Source organism: Sturnira hondurensis, unplaced genomic scaffold, assembly GCF_014824575.4.
Source record: "Sturnira hondurensis isolate 20B ecotype Veracruz unplaced genomic scaffold, ASM1482457v3 Scaffold0021214, whole genome shotgun sequence".
Taxonomy (NCBI): Eukaryota; Metazoa; Chordata; class Mammalia; order Chiroptera; family Phyllostomidae; genus Sturnira; species Sturnira hondurensis.
In genome coordinates, this window is record NW_028093845.1 from 9,198,649 (window position 1) to 9,225,103 (window position 26,455).

Sequence of the window (26,455 nt, forward strand, 5' to 3'; positions counted from 1 at the left end):
GTGTTCCTTGACTTTTTACTACTCATACTATTACTTTTGGGGTTAGATGTGCTGGAAATCAGGATTAAAAATGGCCACTTTTTCTGGACATGTTATGGCATTTATGATAAAAGTACAACATTGCTTTTTTGACACATTTTCTAGTTTTATTAGTGTATTTACACATATATATTCACAAATATTTGTAACAGTTTAATTAGGTAGGCAGTATTATTTCTATTTTACAGATTAAGAAGCCCAAATTATACATGCAATATGTGCTAGGACTGAAATGTAGACCACAGGCATTCCTATGTCAATTCTAGTACCATTTCTACTAGACTTCAGCTGTCTCCAGAGACATCCCATACTCTTTAGAAGCGCACTGTAATATCTTAGGGTAAAATGACCTAATACAAATTTGTGTACAAGAGAAATACATGGAGAAATTAAAAGAAAATGTTAATATTCTCATGATAATAAAATGAAAGAGAAAAACCTAATTTGCCCATTTAAATTTAAGTTATGCTCCCTGACTTAATTGGCTGGTATTTTACAAGTAAGTAAGAAGTATTGACAATTGTACTGTGAGAAGGTGTCTATAGAAACACACAGGAAAAAAATGGAAGTAATAAGTGAGTGCCTACATGGCGTTTATTACATAGATGTTACATATGCCTAAGTATATTTTGATTAGCATCATTATTGCAGTGTGACATAATAATCTAATATCATTGAATCAGAAAATCTAGATAGAAAAAATATCTAGATGGTTGTGCTCATGACTGAACTTGACAATAAATGAAGAAAAGGCTAAACACACATGCAACAGACAGAAGTTCACTCATTTTTCATTTATATTCTGAAGATATTGTCTTTTCTTTTGTGTCCAGTCAGCAAGATTCAAATTTAACAACTGTTAGTAGGTCTGCCTCTTATGTATGATCTGCTTTTTAAATTGTTGTCTCTAAGGCAGTCCTAACTGGCATTTTGATAAGGGATTAAGCAAAAAATATATATGCATATAAAACATACAGACACAGACAACAGTATGGTGACAGCAAGGGGAAAAAGGAGTGGGTGTATGTGGAGGTGGGCAAAGGGGAGACAAATGGGGGCAGAAAGAGACTTTGGGCAGAGGGCACCTGATGCAGTGTGCAGATGGTGTTTTGTTGAGTTGTGCACTTGAAAGCCGTATGGTTTTGTGAACCAGTGTTACCCCTATAAATTCAATAAAAAATAAAATAAATATTCTTTTTATTAACAAAAATATACTGAGCCATTGCTAGTGGCTGAGGATTTATAAAAAGGAATGGTACATCAGTGCCCTCAAGGAGTTTATTTATATGAGAGGTAAATGTTTGTATATTAAAAAATATAAACAGCCCTGGCTGGTGTAGCGCAGTGGATTGAACGCGGGCCTGCAAACCAGACAATTGCGGTTCGATTCCCAGTCAGGGCACATGCCTGGGTTGCAAGCCAGTTCCCAGCAGGGGACTCACAAGAGGCAACCATACATTGATATTTCTCTCCTTCTCTCCTTCCCTTCCCCTCTAAAAATAAATAAATAAAATATTTTAAAAATAAAAATAAAAATATAAACATAAAAACCTCAAAATGTATAATATTACATGCTGTGTATAGCCTCTTACGTAAAATACAGAACAGGTAAAATAAGTAGCTGACAGTCACTAGAGAACAATAAGAAAGATACTAACAAAATACTGTGGGGATTACTAAGGAGAAATTCATTTCTGTCTCAGCAGGTCAACTTCAGGTTCATGGTATTATGCACAAAATGAAGTTATCAGAAAGAGTTTTAGTCGTATAGGAAGAGTTTTTTAATGTAATATGATTTTCTCACCAATTTCTTTATATTTTACCATTGAATTTTTCTCCTAAGCATTTCCCTGCACTTGATAAATACTAATATTTATGTTCAGTGAAATATACTGAAATTAAACAATATCAAACTCTCATGAATAGTAATTAGAATGAAATGGTTGATTGGAGAAAAAAATACAAATTTCCAAAGTTCCCAAAGAGTATTTTAAAAGCTGACAACACCAACTACAGAAGGTGTAGAAAAAGTTGCCTTTCCCAAGAAGATGCCAAGACCAGACTCTCAGACAAATTCTATCAAATCTGTAATGAATGGTTAAATTCACTGCTATTTAAGTTATCATGCTATACATTTTAGGATTTTTTAGGGACCTTTCATTTTTTAGTTTTGGGAATATATTTTATTTTACTTACATATCCCCAAATTATATTTTAATAAGTAATCAATATAAAAATTGTTGAGATATTTTACACTCTTTTTCTTTCCTACAGGTCTTCCAAATCTAGTGTATACTTTCATACTTACAGTACATTTCAAATTATTCTAGCCATATTTCAAATAGCCACATGGGGCTAGTGGCTACCATGTTGGACAGTGTAGTGCTAAAGAATAAAAATCCAGATTTCTTAACACAATGTACAAAGTCCCACATTTCTTCCTATTCTGATCTTCTCTCTCTCTCCCACATATGCCTCCCGCTCTTTGTTCTCCCCTTACTGTGCTACGTGTACGCTCCTTCACACGTCCGTGATCCTTCCTCAGGGCCGCCCCCACGCCCGGTAGCCCTCCGTGCCCCCCGAGTCTGCCCCCTTAGCGCCGCCTCTTTTGTTGAGTGCTAAGCTGCTCTGACATTAACCCTGAGACTCCTCTGGGATACCAGATAAAATGTTTAAGTACAAATTTTACTTACTGCATTGTAATTTTAAATGTATTATTGTAACATTAAATGTCACATCCTGTTATTTTGTATCATTATTAACAGATGACTTGATTATCTATAAAAACCACTCAAAAGAGTCCTCAAAAAATTATTAGAATAAAAGTGTAGCAAGGTTGCTAGATACAAAATTAAACAAAAAAATATATAAATTGGCAGAAAATATGAAGTTACCTAACAAGAATAATGAGGTATAATCAATAATTTTGTGAAAAAAGAATGCATCTTTTTTGAAATACCTAAATAAATATGGATCTATCATGTTCATAGATAGTTAGGGTCAATGTTGGAATTAGGCCAGTTCTCCCTAACCTGTGTCAACATTTGATCTAATTTCAGTAGAAATTCCAATTGTGTGTGTGTGAGAGAGAGGGAGAAATATTACGGGATAATCCTAATATGTGTGTGTGTGTGTGTGTGTGTGTGTGTGTATATATATATATATATATATATATATATATATATAGAGAGAGAGAGAGAGAGAGAGAGAGAGCGAGAGAGAGAGAGAGAGAACAAACATCTGAAGAGGACCCAGGCACTCCTGAAGATAAATTAAAGTATATGTGTGTGTTGGGAGGGCTTGTCATAACATTTATCAGTAATTATTGTATAATGTTATAGACTAAAAATAGTATAATAATGTTCAGTATTTGAAACAGGGCTCAATTGCTTATTTATTATGAATAAAGATAACATTATACAATATGCAAAAATGATTCCAGTTGAACTAAGAAACTTAAATATGCAAGGTAAACTATCAAACTTTTAGAAAATAACACAGATCATTTGACAAGATAAAAAAATCACTTAAGTATGGGAGAAAAGCTAAATTAATTTGAAAGATTAAGGACTTCTCATTTATAAGCAAATACCAAAAATAGAATGAAAAGACAAGCCAGAATATGGCGGAAATGATTTTAAGTTATAATTAATGAAAATGGAATTAATGTCCAGAATTATAAAGAACTTTCTCAAAACAGTAATAGAAACACAAGCAACTATGGAGTAAGGGTTAACATAGCAAGCAGGTCACAGCTCTCCTTAGAAACTGAGTCCTCCTGGCATAGTTGGTCCTTGACTAGCACATGGGAACTTCAATTTCAAAAGCATTTGATCCTATGGCTTCTGAACTAATAAGGCTGTTTTCCTGTGCTTGTTTGTGTAAAGAATGTGGTTTATGCAGAACATTGACTTTCCTTCTGGGAGTCTTGAGTTTTGGTGTGTGCTAAGCTGAAGATGCCTATATGACCAGTTAACAATAAAAACCTTGGGCACTGAGACTTTTAGGAGCTTTCCTGGCCAGAGCATTGCATACATGTTTCTGCATGTTTCTTGCTGGGGAAAAGTGTGTTCTATATGACCTCTGATAGGAGGGAGAGAGCTGAAGGAATCCTACATAAACAGGTTCCTACAGATTCCCTGTTTATCTTTTTTCCCTGTTATTCAGCTATATATTCTTACTCTGTCACTGTAATAAATCCTGGCTGTCAGGTGCTCAGGGACACATACCACATGATCTCACCTTTAACTGGAACATAATCAACAACAACAAAAAAGCAAACAAAATATAACCAGAGGCATTGAAATTAAGAACAACTTGACAATAGCTAGAGGGGATGGGGGAGGGGACAGAGGGGAAAAGGGTTTTCAGGAAGTACTATAAAGGACACATGGACAAAACCAAGGGGAAGGGTGGAAGCAAGGGAGGGAGGGGCATTTGGATGGGGTTTCATGGAGTGGTGGGGGGAAATGCAGACGACTGTAATTGAACAACAATAAAATAATTTTTTAAAAAAGAAAATGCAGGGGGGAAATCCTGGCTGTGAGTGCATCTGTACGCTTAGTTTTATTTGTCCTGGTGAGTCTCAAAATGTGGCAGTGGTATTGGGAACCACAGCACAACAGTTTAACAGAGATAGGGATAAAGACCTAGAGGGTGTTTTGCTAAGGGAAGTAAGTCAAACACAGACAAATATCATATGATTTCCCTTATATGTAAAATTTGAATAACAAAATAAATGAACAAACAAAATTGAAACAGACTTCTAGACACAGAGAACAGACTGGCTGCCAGAATAGAGGGGGCTTGGGGAACTTGGTGAAAGAGGTAAAGGGATTAACAAGTAAACCCTGATAGTTAAAAAACAGTCACAGGGGATATGAAGTGTAGCGTATGGAATATAGTCAATAAAATTGTAATAACTATGCATGAGTTCTGTCCAGAAGCAGCCCAGCCATTGTTAGTATAAGGAGAATGGTTTGCATGCTGTCCACGTAACCTGGCAGCCACAAAAATGGACTGGAACGTGCATGCATGAGCAATGAGGACTTCACTGCTTTGGTCAGGAGGGTGGTAGGTGCTGTTGGGTGAGCATGTGCACTGTGTGGTCATCACATTCAAAATGACTGAGCAAGTAGAGCAAAGCATCTGCGTCAAATTTTGTATTAAGCTTGCACATTCCACCACAGAAACTGTTCAGGTGATTCAGGAGGCTTTCAGGGGGTAATGAAGTGAGTGCAGCACAAATGAAAGTGTGGTACAAACACTTCAAAGGTGGTTGAGAATATGTTGGAGTGGCCCACGTTCTGGAAGGCCTGCAACAAGCAGAACACCTGAGAAGGTTGAACATGTATGGGCTATGGTCAACAAAGGTCGGCAACTCACAGTGCGAGAACTAGAATCTGATCTGGGGATTCCAGAAGCTACTGTGTCCGAGATTTTGATGCAGGATCTTGGCATGAAATGTTGTGCCAAAATTATCTTGTGGTTTCTGCCACCCAAGCAGGAGGAAAATCATGCTGCAGTTGGCAGAACTGTGTGAGGTCCCAAGGTGCCTACTTGGAAGGGGACTGAGGTGTCACTGTCCTATGTACAATGTTTCTTGTACCTTGTATCTTCTTCAATAAATGTCACTAGTGTTCACACTCCATGGCCGGATACCTTCTAGACAGACCTTGTATGGTGCCAGTTGTGTACTGAAAATATCGTGAAGAATACTTTGTAAAATATATGATTAGCTAACCACTATGCTGTATCTCTGAAACTTAAATACAAAATAATATTGAAGAGAAAAATAAAGAAAAAAATACTTGAACAGGAATGTCAGAGAATAGCACACTTACATATCTAATAAACATGAAAACATGCCTCAGTCTTCTTATCAGGGAAATGCAAATTAAAATCACAATGAAATACAGGTTTCATACACCAAATTGTCAAATATTAAAAAGCCTGTCACTATTATGTGTTGTAGAAGAATTAAAGAATAGGAAATGTAATAAACTGTTAGTGGGAATACAGATTTATTCAATGCCTTTCAAAAAACCTTGTCCCAATAGCATAAAAAATTTAAAATAGCTTAGAAATTCAATTCTTGGCTTATACCCTTGGAGAAACTTATGCAGATATACATTGTACATAGTACATTGTATATAATTTTCATTTTTATTTTTTTAATCCTCACCCAAGGACATTTGTTTTGTTCCTTTTAAAGAGAGATGAAGGGTGAAGGGGAGGGAGAGAGAGTGAGCAAAACATTTATGAGAGAGAGAGAAACATCAGTTTGGGGATTCAACCCGCAGCAAGCTAGGTATGTGCTCTGACTGGGAGTTGAACCTGCTACCTTTTGGTCTGCAGGACGTTGCTCCAAGCATCTGAATCACACTGGCCATGGAGGAGCAATACTTTATAATATTTTTAAAGACAGCAAACAAGTTAAATAACCATTGATATTAGAATGGATAAGTAAGTTATATATTCATAAAATAGAAGGAAAATTAATAGCATAGCTCTATGCAACAATATGGATGACTTTCAAATAAATAATGTGGGTTGAAAAAACAAATCACAAAAGAATACTGTCTAGTAATATAAAGTTTAGAAATATGTTTGACTAAATGTACTCAGGAGTACACCTATATGGTAGAACTGTAAAGAAATGTAAGAAAATGATAAATAGCAAATTTCTAGCTGTCTCTTTCTTTTGGGGGGACACCAGGGGGACACAGGGAGAAGCAGAAGTAGACATTTAGTGATAATAAGGTATTCTTTACTTAAGCTGCTTGGTAAATACACAGGTATTTATCAGAGCTTTATTTTCTATAACTTATTCATGATTAATACTCTGTCTATAGTAAATATTTACTCACTACAGTACTTACTAAAGCAGTTTTCAAGAAAACTTATGTTGGTGAAGGTAAAGGGAAATTGTCACCCTCTTGTTTTGCTTATAAGAACATAAATTGATACAATCTGGAAAAGCAAGTTGGTGATATATATCAAAGCTTTAAATACATATACCTTACGACTTTGTAGTGCTACGTCTAGAAATTTGTCATCTCTGCCTACATTTGTAGGAAATGAAATATTCATATTCATTTCAACATTATTTATACTAGAAAAAGAATGGAACTTCCAAAATGTTCTTCATCAGAATTTGGTCAAATAAATTAAGAACCTCAATACAATAAAATTATTGGCAGTTTTCAGAAAGAATGAGGAAAATCTACACTTATTGTTGCAGAATGATCTCTATAAGTGAATAAAAAGGGTACAGAGTAGTGTGTATAGTGTGCTGTCTTGTGGAACCATGGTGACGGGTGGTCCAGTTTACATACACATAAATATGTATGAGTAACGGGAGTACAGGAATGGAGAGTCTTAGTTTTTTATAGATTTTAAAAATACTTTGACTTCCTATTATTCAAAGTAGTAAATACTGTTGTCAATGATAAAATGTTCTTCTTTCCCCTTTTGGAGTTCATAATAATTATTAACTTTTTAATCTATCATTATAGGTATCCATCCTATTTGGCACCTGAGGTAATTGCACAAGGACTTTTCAAAACCACTGATCATACGCCAAATGAAAAACCATTGCCTTCTGGTCCCAAGTCAGATGTATGGTCTCTGGGAATCATTTTATTTGAACTCTGTGTGGTATGTATAAAGAACTTTAAAATAATAAAAAGAAATTGTGTGTTTATTAGAATAATTTTTGGATAGGAGAACCAGTCATAATATGTTTTTGCTTAGCAGATTGACTATTATGAGGAGAAATGGCTTAATTCTCAATTTGATTTTTAGAAAAATTCTGTTTGACAATTAATTTGGCTATTATTTTGATAACTCTAGAAATGTTTACACTTTTACTAATTGTTAATGTAAATTTTACTAGGTATAAATACCATTTTGGTATCTCTAGAAATGTTTATGTTTATATTAGGTATAAAAATCTACACTGTACTGTCACTTTCTAAAGTGTTTTCACTAAAAATGCTTACATTCCTTGATATGTTCTTGCTCCCTTCATTCTATGGTAGTCTATTTTTTATGGTAGTCTTCTTAAATATCTTCCCCTCTTTTGTTCTCTGTTTTCATTGGACTCACTTTGTTGACTTTTTATGAGGCCTTCCCTAGAAATCCTCTGTATTCATTAGGATAAAGATTAAACTGCAATTAAAAATGCAGGAAGTAAAAATGCAGTAGCTTAAAGTACATAGATGTCTTTTCTCCCTCATGTAAGGGTCCAGAAACCTAGGCTGCAATGTCATGCAGAGACCTAGGCTGTCAGGTATGTCTCCACCATTCTCAACATCTGGTTCCCAAAGTTCTCTCTTTTTTTAAATATATTTTTTAGGATTTTATTTATTTATCTTTAGAGGAGAAGGGAAGGAGAGAAGGAGAGAAATATCAATGTATGGTTGCCTCTCGTGGGTCCCCTGCTGGGAACTGGCCTGCAACCCAGGCATGTGCCCTGACTGGGAATCAAACTGTGATCCTGTGATTCACAGGCCCATGCTCAATCCACTGAGCTACACCAGCCAGGGCCCAAAGTTCTCTCTTTATCACCCCTGGTTTTTTCAGCCATAAGGAAATGAGAGGAGTGATTTCATGGTAACTGTATTTAAGGGTTTGATCTAAAAGTTGCAACTCTCCACTCTATTTTTACTAGTGATAATTTACTCATTGTTGCCACAGGTAGGCACAAGAGAGACTGGGAACTGTTGTCTTCAGCTGGACACCTAAATATTGGGAAGGATATTGAGAATGAATTTGGAGGGACGACTAACAGTCTGTCAATTTTGCCTTCAAGTATCTGCTTGCCTTAGGTTCCTGTCTTTATTACTCCCCTTTCCTCTTATAGCACTTGTCAAATTTGTCTACTTTACTTGGACTATGCAGTCTTTTGAGGCAGAATTTTTTATTATTTGTCTATTATTTCTGTTTTCCAAGGAATTTGCAAGATATTTTGAAAATGTTGTCATTAATTTTTACCATATTGGAGAATTAGGTGTTATTTCCTCATTTTTGTATGTAGGAATTAATTCAACAGCAGGGGTAATAAAGTATTATAGTTAAGGTATGTCTTATATGAGTAATTCAACAAATGTTAATATTTACTGTATATAGCATCATGACAAATTCAACAAGGAATAGACTGTGAATAACTAAGGGTGGGGGGTGGAAAGGGGAGGGAGGCGGGGAGCATGGGGCGGGGGGCGGGCAGGGTTGGGAATATAAGAGAGAAAGCTGTACTTGAACAAGAATTAAATAAAAATTATATTAAAAAAAAAGACATGTACCAAAGGAGCTTATAAATTCAAATCTATAAACTTTGAAGATAAACACAGAGATCTGTGTGAATACCAGGAAAGGAAATATTAATTTAATCTTGTGGGCTTTATGACATTTTAAGAGCTACTCAAAGTTTAGGCAGTCTAATTTAGGGATGGCAAACTGAAAACACAGGCTTANTGAATAAGAATTAAATAAAAATTATATTAAAAAAAAGACATGTACCAAAGGAGCTTATAAATTCAAATCTATAAACTTTGAAGATAAACACAGAGATCTGTGTGAATACCAGGAAAGGAAATATTAATTTAATCTTGTGGGCTTTATGACATTTTAAGAGCTACTCAAAGTTTAGGCAGTCTAATTTAGGGATGGCAAACTGAAAACACAGGCTTAAATCTTCTTCTGCATCATCAAACCCTTTGATTTAAAATATTAAGATATAAATTGCCCTGGCTGGCGTAGCTCAGTGGATTGAGCACAGGCCTGCAAACCAGAGGATTGTGGTTCAATTCCCAGTCAGGGCACATGCCTGGGTTGCAGGCCAACTCCCAGCAGGGGATGCACGAAAGGCAACCATACATTGATGTTTCTCTCCCTCTCTCCTTCCTCTCTAAAGATAAATAAATAAAATCTTTTTAAAAAGATATAAATTGATAGCATGCCAACAACTATCAAAGGGAACTTCTGGTATACTAAAATTCTGAGAAAATAGGGGAGAAGCTCACTGGAAAGTTACTGCAGCTGCTCAGTGCCCCAGAAGTTTTCATGGTTCAGAGGTGTATAGAATTTTGTAAAAATATGCGTACTTACATAACAAATACCAAGCATCTAAAGATGACCTCTACAAATGAAAACAACAAACAGAAGAATTTACACCATTGAAAAGACTTTAAATGTGTATGTTCTTTAAGAGACAAAGGAAACAATTCCATGCGTGAAACAAGTATGGAAACTGTGAATCAAGAACATTTACTGAAAAAGAACAAGAATCAGCTAAGAGTTTAAATTAAAAAAATATGTAATTTTGAAATAAAAACATAAATAGGTGGCTCATAGGAAACTGGACAGATTGAATATAGAAGATGAAGGTGAGTAATTCTCCCAGAACATGACACAAAAAGATAGAGACTGAAAATATTTTAAAAATTTAAAAGAAAAATTTTAAGACAGGGAAGATAGATTCAAGTGTCCTAATATCTGTTTTATAATAACATTAGAAGTAGAAAGTCCATGGTGTGAAAGAGCCTACTAAATACCTTGCAAGGGGAGTGAAAATAATCAAAACATACAAGCAACAACAAATACCTGGAAATCTTATGCTAAACTTTTAGGAGATAACCAATAAGAAAATAATGCACAATATTTATTGAGCACTTATCAAGAACCAGATATATTTTCTAATCTCTTTACATCTATAAATTTTCACATCAGTCTTACTACGTTTATCAGTTTTGGTTTTTTGGTGTTTTTTTTTTTTTTTTTTTTACTTTACAGATGAGGAAATTGAGGTACAAAAAAGTTAAGCAACCTCTTCTAGCTATATGGCAGTATGTGTTTGAGCAGACTTGTACCCATCAGTCTGCATCCAAAAGCGGCACACTTAAACCAAAACACTAAACTGTCTTTGCCAAGCTCTGATGTCTTTAGCAGTGTTCATGAGAAAAGGACACATACCAAGAGTGAGAATTAGTTGGCAGTTAACTTCTTAGCATTGTGAAAGCAAGCAAAGAGTGGGATAGTGCCATCAATGTCCTTGGAAAAAGCAATTGAATTCTTTAATGCACAAAAGGAACATTCAGAAGTGAAAATGAAATAATGGATATATAGAATTTTGATAGACAGGAAGAAAAATTTACTGGTAGGAAAATAACACCAGTCAAAGCCAACAGATCTGAACACAGGCAGTGTGTTCACTGTACTGCGAGTAATAAAATGTAACTGCAACATGTGTGTGCCGTGTTCATCACAAGGTAGACAAATAGCAAGAATTTAGACTGAAAGATGTCTTAGAGTCACATCTAGGAGACTTTCAAGGCCAAATAGAGAAGTTTATATTTAGTTATATAAGATATGGAGGCCATTTAAAGTTTTTAAACAAATGTTGATGCAATCAAAATTTTAGACTAGGATCTAATTCTTAGATGGTTAATATGGTAGGTAAGAGATTGAGAAGAGAGAGAAGTGGTGTCTTTTTCAATCATGTCTCTAACCTATATTTCTAATTCATGAATACTTGAGAAAGATTTTTTCTTTTTTAAAAAAATTGGAGTCTTATTTTCTTTATATAAAAATCATGCCATCTCTTCTTAAGCTTTCATATTCTAAGTTATATAAGTTTAATTTGGTTATAAGAAAAGAAACAAAATTGTCAACATTTATGAATCCTTTTCAATGTGCAAAAAATGCTAAGCATTTTATACATTATATAACCCTTACTGAAAGTACAGTAAATATTCCATTTTTATAGATGAGAAAGGCGAGGCTTAATGTGGTTATTTACCCAAGTTATATAAGTGGTGGTAGAATGTCACATTTGACACACAGTATTTTTTCAGCATATACTCATTGAATTCAGAAGTATTTGATTCTAGACTTCATTCCAAGGAGCCCCCTGAAGCCAACTAATAAAGAAAGAATTAAAGTATAATGTTTGCGTCTTAACATAAATATAACAGGTGCTCTCGCAGAACAAAGGATGACTCTAAAATCGTTGCGGGAAAGAAAAGTTTCAGGGACTGTTTCTTAATAGAGACAACAGACTGCCTGAATTATAATATACAAGTAAGAATTAGTTGGATAGTGGAAAGGGTGATCTGAGTCTTTCACCAGGGGAATCTTGTACTCTCAGTAACACTCCTGGTAGCCTGGAATCCACCTAGCCATTCAGGTATGTGCAGGTCTCAAAAGCACTTGAAATCCAGCTAAAATTCAATGATTCTGTGTGTGTGTGTGTGTGTGTGTGTGTATACACACAATATTTAAATGTTAAATATTATGCAACATTTTGAAAAACATGTACCAAATAATTTTTGTTTAATTGAACTAATTATAAAAATCTAATAAAATTTCAAAAATGAAGTAGAAGTACCTAATGAAATAATTTTCAGCACTAAAGAAAAAGATCTCCCTAGAAAAAATGATGCAAATGTTTACATGGATTTTTTTTCCATTTTATTTAGGGAAGAAAATTATTTCAGAGCTTGGATATTTCTGAACGACTAAAATTTGTGCTTACATTGGGTAAGTGTCATACAATTTATCTTTCAAGTACAAATACAGTTTTTAGTGACTGTTAGTAATCATACACATCAAGGTTGTACTGGTTTGAAACAGTGAATACACTTCTAGAAGGGAACCATGGCGTTAAGTTTTCTGCTAACCTCAAAGTCTTCCAGAAAGTGCGTTAATTAATATCCACATCAACTGAATTATATATGCTTTCTCAAAGAAGTTTGTTGCAAGAGACACAATTGGAAGAATTGGTTTATATGAACCTTTGTGACAGAATCGTGCATTCAGACATAAGTTGTTTTAGAGAGAAAAATAAGAATGGCATATAAAAGGCTCTTTGACTTACAGAATTTTAAAAAATAAACTGATTTTCCAAATTCTGAGAAAAATAAAATAGGGAATACACTAAAATATTCTCACTTCAATTTTTTTATTGTTGACACCATTACAGATGTCCTCCATTTCTCCCCCCTTTACCCTCCTACACCCAACTCCCTCCCCCCCTTCCCCTCCTCCACTTCACCACATTGCTGTCTGTGTCCATGGGCATCATACGTACATATACGTTCTTTGGCTAATCTATTCCAGTTCCCCTCACACCCTCCCCTCTGAAATAGCCAAGTAAACTAATGTGTGAAATCAAAATATGAGAACTTAAAATTATACTTTTCTGTAGCAGTTTACAGTCACATAATATGTCAACTTTTGAGCTATTTGATGACTTACATATATAATGACTCAGGAAGAATGTTTATTATTTCTTACACAAGTTCATGTATTTTATATATATATCAGATGCAAATATTTGTAATTTAAATTTATAAAAAATTGCATAATTACTTTAGAGTGGAATAAATTAAACATGTAAAAAAGGATAGAAAAACAGTGATGGAGCATTTTATGTAAAACAGTGACAGATTGGTGGTGTACAGGTTAATAGAATTTACAAATAATGTTATGGAATATTATTAATAAACAAAATAATGATAAATACAATTCCGTAAATTTTTATCACGTTTACCACACTTAATTTCAAATATTGATAATATAGCTGTTAAGGGGTCTTGGCAATTTCTAAATGTCTTCTACATACTAAACTTATACTTTAAATTCTCAGGGAAATGTGTATATTCTCCAAATTATATGTAATAAAAATAAATTAATCTTATAATCATGAAAAACATAATAAATGCTGTTTCAATTACATACATAGAAAGAGAAAGCATAGCCAGGAATTATCTATCTCCTTAAACAATGCTTTTTTTACATTTAAGCTGCTGTCTTTCAGTATCTGTGATTCAATTAATGTTTAGTGTTTGCAGTCTTCATTTTTACCGATATACATAAAAGTTTAAAAAATCACAAGCTTTTTAATATCACAATTTCCAAAACTTCATTACACAATATTTCAAAAAATTATCAGAGTTAAGTATCCAGTACGTCTGATGAATTAGAACAGTGCCATTAATTATTATAATTTTCCTGTTTTATAGGCTGTGTGGATGACACTATAATAGTTCTGGCTGAAGAGCATGGTTGTCTGGATATTATAAAGGTTTGTGATTATTCTGAAAATTTGTTTATTTGGTATGTTCGAGATTCTGTAGCAAGCTATTTAAAAGCTGTTTGTTTGGATAAAGTCCAATAAAAACTTTTAAAAAATCAAAACACAGTTCAAAGTGAAGATCATGTGTCATAGAAATGTGCACTCGAAACCTATATAACTTATTAAACAATCTCAACCCAATAAATATAATAAAAAGAGAAAACAATAAAGACAAAAAGACAGAGAGTTTGTGTTTTCCAGGTAAAAATAAATCTTTGGAACAAAAAGAAAAAGTATCCTAGATTAGCAAACATATGAGTCAAATATATTTGTAAATGTATCATTTAAAATTTTTTTCTCCTTATATACCAGGAGCTTCCTGAAAACATGATAGATCTTTTGAAGAAGTGTCTCACCTTCCACCCTTCCAAGAGGTTGGTATTTTAAAAATTTGGGATTACACTGAGATCTTTAACATATAAGTACTTGGTTTTTTCCCTTATCAGTTATAATATCAATGAGTTAAATATACACACATATATAGTAATAACTGTTAGTCATGGCTTTAATGTATATTCATAAAAGAAGAAAAATATTAAATCATGGACAAAAAACTGGAATTACTAAAAGAAGTTACTAGTTCATTTTCTAGCCTCCAATTAAAAAATCAGTTAAATTGTGGGATATACATATTTCTAGACTCAAATGATCGAAGAGAAATGAGAATAAAAATTTATTGGAAATTTGTATTATAGCAAAGAATTTGGATATATGGTGAGGTAAGTTCATAACTGTTGATTATATAAAAGAATTTCTTAGAGGTTTTGTTTTATCTTTTCATTTGAGTATGTCACTATTAGCTGTATAGTTGTCCCTAAACTTCTTTAGGTATATAATATTTGAAAATAATGTCTTCTGATTTGTCTTTAGACAAACATTTTTGTGAAGACATGTTAGGAAGAGAGGAATGATATTAAAAGCATAGTATTAGGTAAATATGCTACGTTAAATTACAGGTAGAAAGAAAATAAGAGGTATCATTAGTGTGGAATGGTGTTAAATTATATCATTAATGTAAGATACTCAGTAAAACAGGTACATGGTAGTAAAGCTAAAACTAAAACATTGAGATGTCCATATGTAATAAATTTGATAGTTCATAGGTGCAAAAAGCACAACAGAGGTAATAAATTCAGCATTTACTACTTACAGTCACTTGATTGTTACATAAATGTATACTTTCAGACTCTGCAAAGCAGGGCTTTTTTATATTCTGTGCTGCTGAGGTATTTAAGACTTTTACTTGTCCCCTTGAATGTATACCATTATTCCAGGAAATTATAATGACTTTCGTTCATACTCTGTATTTTAAACGTGTTTCTCAAGGCCAACCCCAGATGAATTAACGCAGGACCGGGTGTTCAGTGAAGTGTCACCTCTCTACACCCCATTTACAAAACCTGCTGGTTTGTTTTCATCTTCTCTGAGATGTGCTGATTTAACTCTGCCTGAAGACATCAGTCAGCTGTGGAAAGGTGATGATAAGTAAACATAGGCAGTGTTAGAAGCCTTGTTTCTTTCTTTTTTTTAAATTTAATTCTTGTTCAAGTACAGTTTTCTGTCTTATATTCCCAGCCCTGCCCCCCCTGCCCCCAGTGCTCCCCACCTCCCTCCCATTTCTGCCCCTGACCTTAGTTAGAAGCCTTGTTTCTAAAGGGAGTGTGCTTATCCTAGTTCCAGTTTTGATGGCATCAACTGTGTGTAATACATTAGTGAGGCTTTATGGGCACTCATCTTGGAATTGAGATTTTGTGTAACTAAACTTTTAATCCTTTAAATTACTTTGGTATGTAAACTTTAAGAATCAAGGAGAAGAAGTGGAACCACAAAAATTAATACGTAAAGCAAAGTCCTGTTTCATCTCAAATCTTTATGCTAAAATCAGGTCTTCTAATTTTCAATGGAGATTTCACTACATCAACATTTATATATCACATGATTTATTATAAATTATTTTTACGTGGTATTATTGATAGGAAATTTGCACTATTATATTTCACATTTTACCTGCGATGTGAAATATTTCACATTTCACCTTTTTCTATCACACTATGAAGACTACAGTTCTCAGAATGTGTGCTGTAGTGACACCAGTAAGTTACTTTTATGCCGAAAAGTTATTATGAGATAAAACATGGTAGGAAATTGTTAGTAAATATTCATTCAATTAAATATTCATCGAGTCCCTGCTTTGTTCCATATACTTTACCTTTGGGTGACATTCATGTCAAATGGGGAGGCAGGCAGACACTTGGTCGTATAATCACTATTACAAGTGAAGGTCAGTATGAACATAGCACATCAAGAAAGACTTCTCAGAAGAGACAGCAATGAACTAAAGACATGAACGACAGAGCAGTTTGTGTTGGTTGCCTACTCGTATGGTTTTTGCTGCCCTTATTCCTATCCTGCAGAGCCCAACACAGCTGAGATATATCCCATATAGCTGTGAGGGTAAAAATTCCACTCTTTTTCAAGAAAATGAATGTACATTTTATACTCTTTGCATTTTATAATATGAATATTCTTAAGGATATCTTACTATGTTTTTCAGTTTGTGTTTTTTAAATATAGTATCAGCTGATATTGTCTGTTGGCTTTTAATAAAAACAAAAAGTGTGATAGCTCTGATTCCCTTTAATTTCCCACCAATAGATATAAACAGTGATTACCTGGCAGAAAGATCAATTGAAGAAGTGTATTACCTTTGGTGTTTAGCTGGAGGTGACTTGGAGAAAGAGCTGGTCAACAAGGAAATCATTCGATCCAAACCACCTATCTGCACACTCCCCAAGTAAGAAAAGAAAAAATTTGTAAATGAAAAACACAATTTAGTAATAATATTTTTTAAAAATTGGTAGATATTCCAACTAAGTGATTATGAAAGCAACTGGAAGTTAGTACCTTATTTTTTAATGAACTGTCTAATTGCAGAGTACCCATCAATATTTTTATTATTTCTAATAAGCATTCTTTTAAGAAATAATTTGCTTATCCTCCACTTGAAGTAGAGTTATTATTATGGAATATCTTGTAATAATTGATGTTCACTAAATTAAAAATATACAAGTCAGAACAGTGTTATTCAAGAGTTAATCAATGAATATGCCTATTATGAGAAACTATTTTCTATTTCCAAAAACAAATCATAAATGTATATGTATTCTATGACCTTATTATTACTTGTTCCAGAGATCATTAAGATGCTAAGTTACTATTGATAAAAATTGGCAGAACTTCTTAAGACCCTGGGTACCATTCTATAAGTTAGACTGGAATTTAAATAACAGTACAACCCTAGGGCCAGGAGTATTGCTGTTCTCTTGCCCTTAATATTTTTTCAGAGATAGGACCATGAATCTCTTAAGTTTCTACCAATTCTCTAAAATTTTAATTTTAGATTTTTGGACTAGAATTGATCATTGTAGGTAACTGTAAGAATCGTCTGCTGATCATTTTTTTCTTACATGTTAAATTTTGTAGGTTAGTTTCAAATAACTAACCTAAAAAATTTAGGTCTACTCAAATATAGACCATTGGTTCCCTACATTCTTCTCTCCTAAACTAATTTTAAAATATTTATTTCAATTATACTGCTCAGATTGAATTAAGTAGAAAAATCAGAAAATAAAATGATAAAAATTCTAAGAATAAATGCCTTAAAGATATTTAAATTCTCAGAAGTAATTTTCTAAAATTTTAAACAAAGTTCATGTGTTTATTATTCTGTATTCTTTAACATGAGAGGTTACCATCATTACATATGGTTTTTCTTTTTTCCTCACTTTATCATTCTTGACTCCTACAAATGTTCCCAGAATCACATTTAAATAGCATCAGAAAGTAATTTAGCATTGAACCTGCCTTAGCAAAGTATGTAAATCATACCCTTTAATACGCTTTGTATTTATACTGTATTTATACCTACTCAACATATATTTTAAAATGAGATTGTTTGGAGAATTTTTAAACAGCAGTAATATTTTTATTAACTCATTCATTCTAAAATTTCTTTCTTTGATGAAGGGATTCATGACTTAGGATAAATACTAAATTGGATTTTGTGTACCCATTAAAATCATTTTTTAAAATTTCTTTTAGTTTTCTCTTTGAAGACGGTGAAAGCTTTGGACAAGGCCGAGACAGAAGCTCACTCTTAGATGACACCACTGTCACGTTGTCTTTGTGCCAGCTAAGAAATGTAAGGATGGTGCTTTGACAAACTTGCTTCAGATCCCCCCCCTTTTTTTTAACTGAAACACAAAGCCTGAATTCCTTTCTGATTTCAAAATATAAGAGAATTTCTTTACTATATCAGCCCAAGTATAGCATTTTTGGAAATGTGTCTGTATACCTTCAGCTTTAGTATATATTGTCTTATTGTTCACAAAGGTGGTCTTACTTGTTTATCTTTTCACCATCATTAAATAAAGAATTTTACTCCTCCACATACTTATTAACACATGGTAACATAATTTTTTTAAATTGTTACTCCAAAAGATGTGAAATGGTATTTTCTTATAAACACTAATTTTTAATTCCCCGATTCTAGTGCAACCACGAATCCTATCCTATTTTTTTTTTTTTTTGGCTGTTTGCTTACCTCTTCTGTGCATGACTAATTCATATCTTTTGCTAATTTTTTAATTGAGTGACGTTTTACTGATTTGATGGCTTTTAAAAATGTATTCCCTGCAAATTTCTTCTAATCTAGCTTCTCCTTTAACTTTTTGAAGTTTCTCATAATGAATATAATTCTTTTTTCAGTGGCTTTTATTGTTAACTATGTTTCGTTTTTTGTGATTTACTTATTGTAACTTATTTACAGTTATACCAAGGTTATAACTATGTTTTATATAATATATTTTAATATTTCCTTCTAAGACATTTAATTTTTTTCATTAATAGTCCATTAATCCACTTGGACTTTTTAAATAAGGTGTAAGGTGGGTATCCAATATATATTTCATTCATGAGAAATAAGACATCCTATCTTGGCGTTATATTGAATAATTTTATTTTTTTGATTTATAATGTCAGCTCTTTCATGTATGCATGATGATGATTCTTGACTTCTGTTCTGATCTTGGACTTGACTGTCTCACATCAGCCAATAGTACTGTATCTTAGTATGCAGTTTATGTGGGGTCTTACAGTCTAGCAAGGGGAGACCTCTAATTTGTTCTCCTCTAAATAGACTGTGAGCTCTCTTTAATCACCTTCTCAAATTTCATTAAACATTAATAGGATTTTGATTGGAAATGCATTAAATTTATAGGTTGATTTTTTGGGAATTGATATAGTTAGCATATGGAGTCCTGTTTCTTGAATATGGTCGATAATGCTATGCCACGTTAAGTCCTATTTTATATCACAATTCCCTTTTTAATGTTTATACATCAGTTATCAAATTTATTTCTGAGATCTTTTATTGTTGCTCTTGTAGATAGAATATGTCTGAAATTTCTTACTCTAATGTCAGTTTTTTTAAGAATAAATATCACTACTTCACCTTCTTTAAGGTAGTGTTACCATGGTATATCTTGCTCTGTTTCTTTACTTTAATCTATCGGTGTCTTCATCTTTAAAGTGGGTTTATTATAAACATCATAGAAACGGCTCTTGTTTTTTCTACCTTTTAATGGTAGATTATTGATATAGTTACATTAATATCTACCGTATGGGTAACTGCTCTGTGTGCCTTGCACTCTTTGTTCTCTTTTTCTCTCCCTCCTTCTCTCCCTCCTTCCACCTCTCTGTTTCTCTTTTTCTGCCTTCTCAATTTTTAATTGATCATTTTCTGTGATTTCATTTTCTCTCCTCTTTTACCATAACAAGTATACTTCTTTAAAAAATTTCAGTGGTTGCCTTAGGTTTACAGTGTACATTTACAGCTAATATAAGTTCTTGGGAAGCTAAACTGCTTCCCAAGTAGTACAGGTGTTTCATAACTGTGCCTTCCTGCTTCCTTCTTCCCATCCCTTAACACACTGCTGTCAGCTTTTTTGCTTATCCATAGCTTGTCACCAAATTCATTTATCTATTATTTTGAACAAACTGTTATTTGTTAGATCAATTAAGAATAGGAAAATGAAGCCCTGGCTGGTGTAGCTCAGTGGATTGAGCGCGGGCCTGCGAACCACACGATTGCGGTTCAACTCCCAGTCAGGGCACATGCCTGGGTTGCAGACCAGTTCCCAGCAGGGGACTCACGAGGGGCAACCATACATTGATAGTTCTCTCCTTCTCCCCTTCCTTCCCCTCTAAAGATAAATAAATAAAATCTTTTTTAAAAGAATAGGAAAATGAAAAGTATTCCTTATATTCATTTATATTTCCTCTAGCAGCCTTCCTTTCTTCACGTGGATTTAATTTTCTAATCCTGTAATTTTCCTTCTCTCGAAAGAACTTTTAACATTTCTTGCAAGGCAGGTCCACTAGCAACAAATTCCCTCAGTTTTTGTTTGTCTAAGAATTAATTTTTTCACTTTTGTAGGATAATTTTGCTATGTAAAAATTGTAGTTTTGTTGCTCTTTTATTTCAATAAGTATTTCATGCTATTCTCTTCTTGCTTGCATGGTTTCTGAAGAGCAGTCTGATGTCATTTGTATCCGTGTGCCTCTCTATAGGTAAAGTCCACCCCCACCTTCTCTGGCTGTGGCTTCCCACAAGATTTTCTCTTTGTCTTTGATTTTCTGCAGTTTGAATATGGTGTGCCTAGGTTTGGGGTATGCGGAGAGGGTTGTTTTGTTGGTTAGTTGGTTGGTTGGTTTGGTGTCTGTTTAATTTTGAAAATTCCTGTCATTATTACTTCAAATATTTGTTCAGTTTCTTTCTTTCTCCCCCTCTGGTATTCTGTTACACATAGATTGTATCTTTTTTAATTGTTCCATCATTCTTGGATATTCCATTGAATCTTTTGGGTTATTGTTTTTCATTTTTCTCTGCATTTTCATTTAGAAAGTTTCTACTGACATCTTTTCAAAATGCACTGATTTTCTTAACATCCTTTTCATCCCTCTGCTTATAGCCCCCACCTGTTCTTGTATGGTGTCTACTTTTTCCTCTTAGAGCCCTTCATATATTAACCATAGTTCTTTAAGTTCCTGATCTAATTATTCTAAAATCTGTGCCATTTATGAATTGGGTTCTAAAGCTTGCTATGCTTCTTCAGGGTATCTTTTTTGCAGTTTAGTATGCCCTGCAATTTTTTATTAGAATCTCAGCATGATGTATCTATAAAGGGAACTGTGATGTATCTATAAAGGGCCTTTACTGTAAGATTTTCTGTTTATCTAACTGTTTTAGTATTTATGTAGGTTTTTTGTAAAAGGCTAAAATTTTTCAACTGCCCTTGCTCTTGTTTTCTCTGTTGTCTTTGGGTTTCCCTAGAGACTTTTTAAAATAGGGTCTGAGACTTTTGTTTTTTTCCGTTGTAATCCACTGTTATACAGAAGCCCTATTGATACAGAGGTGTGGTAGGGGAGGAAAGATGTTCTGTAATCCTATATTAGCTCTCACACTTTTAGTGAGCCAGTCTCTGGGCTGTAACCTTCACGTGTATTTCTCAGCTTCCCCCGCTACTTCATGAGACAGAAAGCAGTAGGCAGCAGGAATTGGGTATTTATCTCCCACATCAAAGGCTAGAGGAGGCTAGACGTGGGTGTTTTCTTTCCCCTCAGCCACTTAGTCTCTATAAAATAATTTTTGAGGGTGGGTCCTTATTGATGAAAGCAAAGTACTCTGGGGGAATTTCAGAATGGTTGCATTACCCTTCTGCCTACAGAAGCTGAGGGGATTTTTCTTAGACCTTTACCCTGAGAACCTGTTGGTCCATGTAGAGGTAAAACTTGCGGAGTGTGGGCATCCCTGCAGCTGGTCTCCAGTTGTTCTCCCTCTAGTTAGTCCTTGCCAAGCCTGCAGCACTTAGTCATTTGCCCTTCAGTTTTTCTTGCCAGGTTCCAGCAGTGGCTTCTGCTGCAGCTGTGATTCTCTGTATTTGCCTGCCTCTCCAGTTTTCCAGCATTGTGTTCTAATTCTGATCTAAAAATTCTACTTCTAATCTAATTCTAACTCTAATTCTGATCTAACTCGAATCCAGAAAGAGTTGACTTCCAGTTCGTTTAGATTTTGTGTTGTTATTAGAGCAGGAGGAATGACTTCCAAGCTGTTTCAACATTGGACTTGAAACCACAATTCCTAGCCTTCTTATGTTAACCATCTGCAGCTGAAGCTGAAATTCCTTGTTGTTTCTCTCTAGGTTAGCAGCAACCCCAACCTCCCAAAACATACACACATGTTTCTTTCTATGCCTGGATTTAACGTGGTCTTCCCTTGTCTGACTGGCAGTTAATCAGGTGCCCAACCAAGGCTTCGTCCCACTGTGCTCTAAAACCATAGGCTTTTTCTGTCATTTGGTAGTTTATATATTATATAATTTGAGGATATTAGAATGTCTTAGCTGTCATAATGCCAGGAACAAAAAATTAAAATATATAATTATTACTACATAATACACTGAACTCTTTGAAGAGATAATGTGTATAGTAGATAAACAGCAATACAAGGAGCAAACAATAAACTATATCTAAAATATATATTGTTAACTGATTTCATTTTACTCTTAATTTTTTTAACTTGTATGTAACCCAAAGTATATAAATACAGTTAAATTTAAATTTTACTCTAGATATATTTTAAAATGATATCATTACTGATTTTTTGAAATAACTATAGAAACCAAAAAATAATTTTATCTTATACTTGTCTGTATAAGTATTTTGCTCTTTTCTTCACTTGATATACTGAATTTTTATTTAGTAAAAAAAGCAGAAAATATACTTAAAAGTAATATTTATTACTTTAAGGACAGTAAAATCCAGACTTTAAAAAATATAATAATGAGCCCTGGCTGGTGTAGCTCAGTGGATTGAGCGCGGGCCTGCGACCCACACGATCGCAGTTCAATTCCCAGTCAGGGCACATGCCTGGGTTTCAGGCCAGTTCCCAGCAGGGGACTCACGAGAGGCAACCATACATTGATATTTCTCTCCTTCTCCCCTTCCTTCCCCTCTAAAGATAAATAAATAAAATCTTAAAATATATATATATAATAATAATGCAGTGAAACTTGGAGAAATCTTATTATTCTACTTTAAATTTTAATCCATGAAAGAAATACCTAAAGGTTTAAAGACAAGATGGATAAGTGCATGGCCTGTCAAATTTTAGACAGAAGCCAAGCATAAAACCACTGTTTGCCAGATTCTCAGTGTTGAGTTAAAATATCTTTCTTTGGCTTTAAAAAATTCTGGGAATAACTGCCCAGGAGGAGTGCACAGTGGCTCTGAGCAGTAGAAGCTCAGTGCTGGCCGCACACACAGCTTGGACGTCTGGGTCGGTGCCCACAGGCACAGGCAGTCAGCATTCAGGCTGGACGTTGAACTGGAGCAGAGCCGCAGGCAAGAGGACGTTAACTTGAATCGCCTTGCTCAGGCTGGGTGTAAGAGTTTACTTTACTACTGCCTGCCTTCACGCATTCTTGAAGAAGACCTAAAGTCCTGCAAGATGTTATTATTGGGGAAACATTTATTGTAGTTACTTTATGAAGAGATAATTAAGAGAATTGAACTTCATTAGTGGATTTATTCAGTATTTAAATGATACATATTCGAAATATGTTGTGAGAAATTCTTTTGAATTTTTTTATTAGCACCCTTACTTTTGTCTTAGTTTGTATTCATTCTGAAGAAAAAAACAAATCTAATTGTGCTTTAAATTAAAAGATATATATTTTTAAAGTAACCTTCAATTAATTTAAAAAACATTTTATTCATTTAATTTTATTTAATTTGTTCATTAAAATTTTTCCAAGTTGTTATTCATTAAATTTTATAGCAATTTTTAAAATTCTGAATTATGTTTAGAGAAAATCATAGTAGTTGTCTAACATTTACAAGATACTCTTGGAAGTATAAATAATCAACATATAAAAACTACTCTTCAGAGATAAATACAATTACTAGAGGAATGGTATACTTGCATATTTATGATAGGAATGCATTTTCAGTTGTATTTTATACTTCTCTTGGTACCTTTATAAATTCATAAACTTTGCATTATTTTTTCTTTCTAAATGTGGTTCAATGTCTTTGTCTCAGTTCTCTTATGTAAATACTTGTCTTTTAATTCACAGAGATTAAAAGATGTTGGTGGAGAAGCATTTTACCCACTACTTGAAGATGAGTGAGTATACATTGTCCCCTTTTATACTCATTTTTCTTTACTGATTGGTAAGAAACATGTTTTCTCTGAAAACTATTTTCTAAATAGAACACTTGATATGGTGTTTTGTTTTTTTTTAAATATTGTACCTCTTTTCTGCTTTTGTTTCTCTTTCACAGCCAGTCTAACTTACCTCATTCGAACAGCAGTAACGAGTTGGCCACCGCTGCCGCTCTCCCCTTGATCATCCGGGAGAGGGACACCGAGTACCAACTGAACAGGATCGTTCTCTTTGACAGGCTGCTGCAAGTAAGGCGTCTACATGCGGGAAGTTTGAGAAGAGCCCATATTCAATCCTTATTTTTTTATCTCTCTGGCAATTATTAGGGAATCTTGATGTCACGAGAAGACTAATTCTCATGACCCATCTTTTCTAATTAACATTTAATTATAAAAATGTTACACGTCCATGGTAAATAAAATTAAAAAGTAAAAACAAGATGTAGGAAATATGCAGAATTGTTTAGACAAAAGATTAATAGCCATATGTTTAAAGAACAATGAAAAATCAGTAGGAAAACACCCATATTAAAAGAGAAATGACTAAAAAACATAACAGAAACCCAACTAATCAGTAAATCTATTCAAATGTTTAGCTTCACTAGGAATGAAAACACATTTAGTAGCTTTTTTAATTAAAAAATTAGAAAAGTGAATAAAGGCATATTAAGATTGACACTTTCATTCCTTTGGAATAAGTATAAATTGATTGAAACAGTGTATAAAGCAATTTCAAAGTACACAGGGTCCAGCAGACGTAACACTATTGGTGGGTTGTGAATCTCCTGCGTGAGATGGACAGCAATTTGAACATTTCACCTAAAATGTCATATGGTGTGCTTGAGTGTGATAGTTATGTTACAGAATTACATGCTTATGATTTTGAAATAAGAGATTTTTGTGTAATAAAAAGGGGCGTTATTTGTGCCACACTCCTGTATGTAGAGAGCCTTAATAATATCTATATCCTTTGTCCTAATAATCATTTTCTAGAAATCTCTCCTAAAGGACATATTTATAAAGGGAAACATTTATATGCAAGGATATAGAAGTAGCAATAATAATAACATATTTATTAAATACTGTCTATATCACCAGATCTTTTACAAAGTGATATGCATACATTATTTAACCCATATGAGACTGGTAGTATTATTCTCCATGTGACTCGTTGATAATTGTCTCAGAGCACCAAATAGAGCAGAATGATTGCAAATAGCAGACTGATTTCTCTTTGGTCATATTAAACAAGATCTATAGAATCTAGGGAACTGTTGCACTGCCGACTTACGTGCATTATTAGTACCAAAGTAGTAACACGAAAGATAGTTAGAAATTTACTGAAGCTGTCTTTCAATTTTATCACTAGTATATATTCAGGACTTTTAGATGAACATATGCTACTTAGTAATTTGAGACACTTTTATACCCTTTTTTTCATCTCTAGGCTTATCCATATAAAAAAAACCAAATCTGGAAAGAAGCACGAGTTGACATTCCTCCACTTATGAGAGGTTTAACCTGGGCTGCTCTTCTGGGGGTTGAGGTAAGGAAGAAAAGAGGAGGTTAGAAGTCGATTATAAGAGTGCTAGGAAGAAAGGAAGGAGTAGGAAAGTGCTCTCCAAATGTGTGTTTTTCAAGTTGTTAGAAAGTTATGTAGTAAAATACAAGCATTAAGAATATTTAGTAATTTTGCCCTGGCTGATGTAGCTCAGTGGATTGAGCACAAGTCTGCGAACCAGAGGATCACAGTTCGATTCCCAGTCAGGGCACATGCCTGGGTTGCAGGCCCATTCCCTGCAGGCCAGTTCCCAGCAGGGGGCACACAAAAGGCAACCATACATTGATATTTCTCTCCCTCTCTCCTTCCCCTCTAAAGATAAATAAATAAATAAAATCTTTTTTAAAAAGTTAAAAAAAGAATATTTAGTAATTTTAAGTGAAAAGAATGGAGGAAAAGAGCACACTAGCAAAATATAATGGAAGGTTTGTTA

The 26,455-nt window shown here is 33.8% G+C and overlaps 1 protein-coding gene across 1 annotated transcript in view; it reads left to right on the forward strand.

Annotated features, from left to right (window-relative positions):
- TBCK (TBC1 domain containing kinase) overlaps window positions 1-26,455 on the forward strand; it is a 189,213-nt gene that overhangs the window by 41,708 nt on the left and 121,050 nt on the right. Inside the window, exons 6-15 of the mRNA XM_037031868.1 lie at window positions 7,557-7,698; window positions 12,519-12,579; window positions 14,064-14,125; window positions 14,489-14,550; window positions 15,503-15,651; window positions 16,832-16,970; window positions 18,278-18,377; window positions 24,373-24,422; window positions 24,581-24,710; window positions 25,909-26,007. Of these exons, the coding sequence (XP_036887763.1) occupies window positions 7,557-7,698; window positions 12,519-12,579; window positions 14,064-14,125; window positions 14,489-14,550; window positions 15,503-15,651; window positions 16,832-16,970; window positions 18,278-18,377; window positions 24,373-24,422; window positions 24,581-24,710; window positions 25,909-26,007 (994 nt within the window). The remainder of the gene's footprint in view (window positions 1-7,556; window positions 7,699-12,518; window positions 12,580-14,063; window positions 14,126-14,488; window positions 14,551-15,502; window positions 15,652-16,831; window positions 16,971-18,277; window positions 18,378-24,372; window positions 24,423-24,580; window positions 24,711-25,908; window positions 26,008-26,455) is intronic.